This window comes from Gossypium arboreum, chromosome 1 (assembly GCF_025698485.1).
Source record: "Gossypium arboreum isolate Shixiya-1 chromosome 1, ASM2569848v2, whole genome shotgun sequence".
Taxonomy (NCBI): domain Eukaryota; kingdom Viridiplantae; phylum Streptophyta; class Magnoliopsida; order Malvales; family Malvaceae; genus Gossypium; species Gossypium arboreum.
The window spans coordinates 32,056,881-32,064,266 of record NC_069070.1 but is presented as its reverse complement, the minus strand read 5'-3'; the positions used below and the strand labels follow the sequence as shown (position 1 = coordinate 32,064,266).

General features: G+C 30.5%; 1 protein-coding gene across 1 annotated transcript; it reads left to right on the top strand.

Moving 5' to 3' along the window:
• Positions 1-1,690: 1,690 nt before the first annotated feature.
• Positions 1,691-5,536, top strand: LOC108482025 (UDP-glucose 4-epimerase GEPI48). The gene is made up of 9 exons (XM_017785132.2): positions 1,691-2,280; positions 3,342-3,391; positions 3,478-3,613; positions 3,849-3,950; positions 4,091-4,318; positions 4,736-4,814; positions 4,890-4,972; positions 5,067-5,158; positions 5,285-5,536. Exons 1-9 carry the CDS (start codon positions 2,098-2,100, stop codon positions 5,364-5,366), a joined length of 1,035 nt encoding a protein of 344 aa, XP_017640621.1. The 5' UTR covers positions 1,691-2,097; the 3' UTR covers positions 5,367-5,536.
• The last annotated feature ends 1,850 nt before the right edge of the window (positions 5,537-7,386 follow it).

Sequence of the window (7,386 nt, the reverse complement as noted above, 5' to 3'; positions counted from 1 at the left end):
ATAATGAGATATGACCCTTGACACAATAAATTTAAAACATTTAATTTTACCATTTTAACTACAGCATTATTTAATTTTTATATCAATTTTTGACAAATATATTTGTTACATAAATAATGGTATATTTACTATTATTAAGTATACTATATTGTTATTAAGAGTGATGGAGTTTACGTCACTCAGCAATCAATTCCAATTTCATTGTAAAATACCAAAAACTTATTATATTGAGGATATTTATATCTATTTAAATTTTGATATATCTAAAAGAATACACATAGATAGATAATAAGAATCAAAAGATTTGAAATCAAAATATTATTGTTTTAACATTACCATTTCAATCAAAGGAGCATTTTATTTTATCAAATTTTTATAAATTTATTATGTAATTTTTCACCCACATAATGTGTGTATTATAATCTAATTTATATTGGGGTGGTGCTATGTTTTCATTATATCATGTTTAGTTTTTTTTTCTTTTTATGTGGTGTTTAATGGGTGGCAACTATAATGAGAACTTTCAAAATGAGAACTATGAGAATCAAAATGATTTTAGCCATTAAATCAAAACAAATTGTTCTAAGTCTTAAATTTTGTATTTATCTTACCTTATTAAAAAAATTAATAACACCTAATCTTTCTCTTATTAGATATTTGTTTTTGTTGACTGAAAAATTAGTCAACTAATACATTCTAAAAAAATTTGAGATTTTTTATTGGTTGATTTCTAGTATTTACTTTTTACTCAACTAAGAAAAAATTCAAGTTGTTTTAGAATAAAATGGTCGACCAATTTTTAATTAAGAAAAACAAATACCTAATACACAAATTATTTAATATTAATAACCCTACTATCTTGCTTTCCATTTCAATTTCTTTTCTCAAAACACAAAAAGAAAATCTTAAAGTAAAATTATCCAAAAAATTTCACACTAAAACTTCAATTGCATGGTGAAAAAGAAGAAGAGAAAAATTGTGTGTTATTGATTTTACTTTAATAAAATAAGATAAATAGAAAATCTATAGTTTATAACTGTTTATTAGTTACTTGTCTGTGTTTTATTATTTTTCTTTTTCCTCATGTTTACATATGAAAGAAAGAACATGAAAGTAATTTTGGCATTTGAAAAATCTGCGGCAAATATAAGTATAAATAAATGGAATGTAATTTTTAAATTTTCGCTTGGATTAAAATGTAAATTCTTGTGTTGGCTTAATGCTAAAATATTTATTGCCTTAAATATGACTTAAGTTTAAATCGTACTAATAACATTGTTGATAAAATCTTTCTCTCCTTTTATAATTTATTAAAAGAAAATATGAATAAATACAAAATTAATTTAAAGAGTGACGTCAATTAAATCAATTCATTTTAGTGGTATTATAAATTTTATGTCATGTGATGTGACATGATATTCTTGATGCTCAAAATTTATATTTTTATAATATGGTGGTTTGGGTTTTTATTTTTATAATTTTTATCATTTGATGATTAAGATTCTGATTGACACCAATTAATTGGATTGTATCCGTAATTTGATTATATACAACATTATTGGTGTTGGTTAATAAAGGTTAATGAGATATATTTTTGAAAAATACTTAAATTAATTACATTATTCAAAAATAACATTTAACAAGAATTAGATGTATAAATAAATGTTGAATAATATATATGAATACCCTAACATTTGTTCACTCCAATAAGAATATACCTTTTTCTAGAAAGAAAAAGCGGCGGCAGCAGAAGAAGAAGAAATAGAAGATTAGTTTACTCCAAAAACCCATCCCCCATCCAAAATCCCCGGTCATAGGGAGCCTTTTCACCCTTTTCACTCCACGTGGCTATTCTTCTCATTCATTCTCTTTTCCCCCATCTTCCTGAAACTGAAGCCTTCACAAAATCTCCCTTCCTTTTTCTTTTTTGTGTGCGCTCTCTGTCCTCATATATAATTCTCTCTTCTATTTTTACCTTTTAATTCCATTAAACCCTTTTAATTTCAAAGAATTATTATTAGCCTTCTGTTACGCTCGCCTCTTCTCTCAGTTTCTTTTACTTTCAGTTTTTCTTTTTTGGTTTTGATTGGTTCGAATATGTCGAAGACTATTCTGGTGACCGGCGGAGCCGGTTATATCGGGAGCCACACGGTGTTGCAGTTGTTGTTAAGCGGTTACAAAACAGTGGTTGTTGATAATCTCGACAATTCCTCGGATGTTGCTCCCAAAAGAGTCAAAGAACTCGCGGGTGAATTCGGCAGGAACCTTTCCTTTCACCAGGTTCGTTTAACGATTGAATTCACCTATTTACAGTTTTTCCTTTTTAAAGAAGAAAAATGAAGATGTGCAGTTTCGTAATTATTTTAATGCTAGACTGCTTAGTTGGTTTGCCAGAGAGAAATCTCACTTAATTTTTGTGTTTTCATTGTTAATTTGGAGTGTAATTAGTTTAAATTTGAGTAATCGAATTTGCTATAGCTGGCAACGTGTTACGCTGTAAAATTTCGATCATATTATGTTTAATTCTTTTTACACAAAAAAAAACTGTTGAAATAATTGCAAATAGTAGACTAATTTCACATTTTCTTTTTTTTCTTAAAATTTCTACTTCTGTTTGCCATATTATCTATTTTTGGTGTATGTTTGATTAATGAAGGAATTCGTGAATTGATTGCCATTCAACTATGTTATTAATTTATAAGTGCTTTTAAAAGTTAAATAAGTTGAAGAGTTTAAGAGAATCGATGAGAATATGATCTTATTTCTACTTGTGGATTCCATATCAAATGCATTAAATGGTATTACTTAAAAAAATTTGTCAAAATTTGCTTAATTAAGCAACATAATAATTTGATTAAACAGATTTAAAGTCGGTGAATATTCCTTAAATATAAAAGAATATAATAATATAGTCCGTTTGGTTTTGTTTAATGTTTAATTGTATTATTTTATTGTCGGTACCCAAAAAGTGTTTTTTCCTATTTCTTTTGATCTGTATTTTACCCTCCCTTTTTTTAATATACATGGAAGGACTCTTTTGAATGGGAAATGATTGGATCTATTAATTGTTTTTCTTGATGATATTTAAAAGCTTTAAACATAAATTTTTTCTTTGGTAATTAATTGTTAGCTCTTTTATCATCTGGAAACTGGTGAAGGGTCTCTATTATTATGTTTTTGCTTCAATTAATATACATTGGGATTTGTCTGATATTGCCTATAAATCAAATATCATGGGCTGCTGTATTATTGTCCCAAAATTAACAAGAATCATTAAATCACTGAAAACATGAAGTCATTGAAGTATTAACTAACATTTGGACCACTGGTTTCAACTGCAGGTGGACCTTCGTGATAGACCAGCCATTCAAAAAATATTTGCTCAGACAAAGTACTGTCAGGAATTTATATTATATGTTTGGTTTTTTATCGTGCCTTCTCTACTTGCTCAAATTTCTAAGGTTATTACATTATCAGATTTGATGCTGTGATTCACTTTGCTGGACTAAAAGCAGTTGGTGAAAGTGTAAGTAAACCATTGCTCTATCATGACAACAATATCATTGGGACAATTATCCTGTTGGAAGTCATGGCTGCACATGGATGTAAAAATGTACATTTCTTTCCCTTCCTTCTGTGTGTGATAGTGTTTGCTTTTTTTTTTAACCTTTTGGTATCTGCTATGGAAATCATTAGAACCAGAGATAAAACGAAACAGACTTGGGTTTCTTCTTGATCAAACTGTAATCACAAACATAGTAGCACCCTGTTGAACCTAGATTCAGTTTATGGATTGTTTTGGCTTCTTGAGTTTTAGAAGTTGACCGATCTAATATGATACATTGCAGCTTGTCTTTTCATCATCTGCTACTGTTTATGGCTGGCCAAAGAAGGTTCCATGTACAGAAGAGTTCCCCCTGTCTGCAGTGAATCCATACGGACGAACCAAGGTATGCGATGAGCATTTAAGTGCATACCATTTAGCAGCTCAAGGAAACAATGTCTTCTTTTTTATGAATCCATTATGAATACTTAGGCATTTGTCAATTAAGAATAGTGTCATCTAATCATATTTGACATGGTGGTTCAGCTTTTCATTGAAGAGATTTGCCGCGACCTCCGTAATTCTGATTCTCAATGGAAGATCATACTACTAAGATATTTTAATCCAGTTGGTGCTCATCCCAGTGGCCACATAGGTGAGGATCCCCGGGGTACTCCAAACAATCTCATGCCTTTTGTACAACAAGTTGCTGTTGGTAGGCGGCAAGCATTGACAGTGTTTGGAAAGGATTATGCAACGAAGGATGGTACTGGGGTAAGATTTTTTCAAATATGACACCTTCTTAGGTTCTAATGAATCTTGTTTCATATTTCAGAATTCGTTTTGAGTATGTCTATGAACTGGGATATGATTTTGAGTTCTACTGAGCTTCTATCAACAACTTTCTTTGTTATGTAAGCTTGATATTGTTAGTCTCGATTTCGTCCACTCCTTGACACTGTGAATCCATGTTTTAAGCAAAACCTTTCTTTCCTTGTAATGAAGTCGACCAACCCCATGAAGCTCTGGCTCCCTTTTTCACACTAAGGGAAGGGAAATTTGAAATTTAACCACCATGCTTCAGGTCTTTTTGGGTTATTTTTGTAGCTTAAACATCATTATTTGTTTGTGAATTTGAGTTCAATGCTTTGATCATTTGTGACAAAGGGGCCATTTCTTGTATCTTTTCAGGTTCGTGATTACGTCCATGTTGTTGATTTAGCAGATGGCCACATTGCCGCTCTAAAAAAACTATCTGATCCTAAAATAGGTAATTATATAACATAGTATACGTATTGAAGTTAAAATTCACTAGAATTGGTCCTTATTACCTATTCAATCACAGGTTGCGAGGTATACAACTTGGGAACAGGAAAGGGAACATCAGTTTTAGAAATGGTTACTGCATTTGAAAAGGTATCCGGGAAGGTAAATGATTCCTTGTTTAGTTTTCTTTATAATTTTTATATATTGAGTTGTGCTTATTTGTTATTCATGGTATTTATTTATTACTTTTTATCAGAAAATCCCTCTTCAAATAGCTGGACGTCGACCCGGTGATTCCGAAGTCATTTATGCTTCAATAAAAAAGGCCGAGACTGAATTGAAATGGAAGTAAGAGCTTTACATACATGCAAAATTTTAAAGTTTATTAATGTAGGGTCATTAACTGCTTGCATAGTTCTACATGCATCCTGTTGTCAAACAACTCATATTGTTGAATTTTGGATTTATTCACAGAGCAAAGTATGGCATTGAAGAGATGTGCAAGGATCAGTGGAACTGGGCTAGTAAGAACCCATTTGGATATGGATCTCCTTAGTCAAAAAAGTAGGATACCTAGACAATTTTTTTCATACCACACCATTCTTTCTATCCCATTTTTTTAGCTTAATTTTTTCCCTAATTCTTTTACTATTGAGATGTGTTTTTTAACCTTGTTAAAATGAACATTGATCATAATCATTAATTTGACAATGTCTTCTTTTGTCATTTTTATAGAATTTAAATTTTCATTTTACTCTTATATTAGTAACCTGTTTCCTATTAAAATGTAACTTTATACAAGACAATATGCTTAAAAAAAAAAAAAGCTTGTTTGTCTACGATGCAATGTAAACATTCACTTTGGTTTTCAATTTTACAAATTAAATTTTAGATTAAAATATAATTTATCCTTTGAAATTATTTATAAGTATCTAATTGATGGTCTAATAAGTTCTTGAACTTTTATTTCAATACACACTTTGGTGCCTCTATATTAACACTATTAGTTTGTTAAATAATAATAGTAGAAGCCCAATTTCGTCCGGCTTAATAAAAAAACAATAAATAAATAAATAATAATAAAAGTTCATTAAATAGTCCATATTACAAGCCCAAATACAAAAAAAAATTAAAAGTCCAAAAAATTTTAAAGCCCAAAGCTCACTATCTAAACCTAAACAGAAAAAAACCCTAATCTCCTAAGACTTCATCAGCCGCCGTTGCTCTTTTGCTTTGCCACATCAGCGGGCACGCCTCTCAAGTCCCCACACCTTGAGGTTTGCCTCCTCTACCACTATTTCACCAAAATGGCAAGGGGTGTGCCTCTCCACCACCGTTGACTTAGCCCCTTGCCATGAAAAACTTGTAAAAAAGACAGAAACACAAAAGCAAAAAAGCAAGAATAGCAGAAACAAAAAAGGAGAAAAGAAAAAATAAAAAAAACTAATATCCTGAAATCTATTTGGCTATAAAAGTCGAAACCATTATAACAAAAAAAAAAGAAATCGAATACAAAAAAAAACAACGAAGTTCAAAAAAAAGTAGTTCATTTTATTTATATTTTTTATTTCGAAAAAATAAGAACAAAAATAAAGTTTAAATTTTTATATGTTAAGAGCCGTCGTCGAGAACCACCTCCAATTTGAAAAGCCTCGAAACCCCTTGGGGTTCCGTTGAAGGCCTTGTCGGAGAGGGAAAAAATCGAATGTCTTTTCTTACCTTTTCTTTTTTTAGCAATCTCGGCCTTTTTTAGGTGTTTTATCCCTAGATCTAACTCTAAGGTTTCGAAAGGATTTTAAAAAAGTTTTTTTTTATTTTCCGACCACAAGAGGCGGTGGTCACAGGCATCAATGACCGGTGGCCACGGCGGCACGCGGCGGCCTTGTGGCTAGAGGGGAAGAGGGGATTTGAGAGAAAAAAAAAAAAGAAAAGGAATAGTTTTTTTTTAAAAAAAAAATTGATAAAAATGAATTTTTAAACATTTTAACTTATATAGACCCCTCAAAACGACGTCATTTTGGGCTTGGCTTTAGACGCCCAAAATGACGTCGTTTCAAAGCCGACTCGATTAATCCTAGCCTAATAATCCGACCCGACCCCCTAGGATCCGCATGTTTTCACATGGAAGGGTTAATTGTCATTTTGGTCCTTCTGTTTTTTTACTTCTTTTTAATTTCGTCCTATTCTTTTTTTTATTTATTTTAATTTTTACCCTATAATTTTAATTTCTTTGCAAATTAGTCTCTTGACCCACTGTTGACCTACCAAGGAAATGACTCGTATGTTGGGTTGGGGAAAATAACACCCTGGGCCCCTGTACTTTTTATTGTGTTTTGATTTAATCCTTTGTTTTCTTTTTTTTTTGTTTTTTTAATTTATGCTTAGAATTTCTTTTAGCTTTCAATTTAGTCTTTTACCTACTTATTTTTTATTTTTTATTTTTTATTTCGGCACTTTTATTTATGATTATTTATATTTTGCCCTCTCTAAATTATGTGATTTTATTTACATCCTTGAGTAGTTTTTTTTGTCATTAAATATGATTATTATTACTATTATTATCATCATGTTATAGT

Coding starts and splice junctions, on each gene's coding strand:
- LOC108482025 (XM_017785132.2), top strand. CDS start 2,098: ATGTCGAAGACTATTCTGGTGACCGGCGGAGCCGGTTATATCGGGAGC. Junction 3,614..3,848: donor CTGCACATGGATGTAAAAAT/GTACATTTCTTT, acceptor GATACATTGCAG/CTTGTCTTTTCATCATCTGC. Junction 4,815..4,889: donor ACTATCTGATCCTAAAATAG/GTAATTATATAA, acceptor ATTCAATCACAG/GTTGCGAGGTATACAACTTG.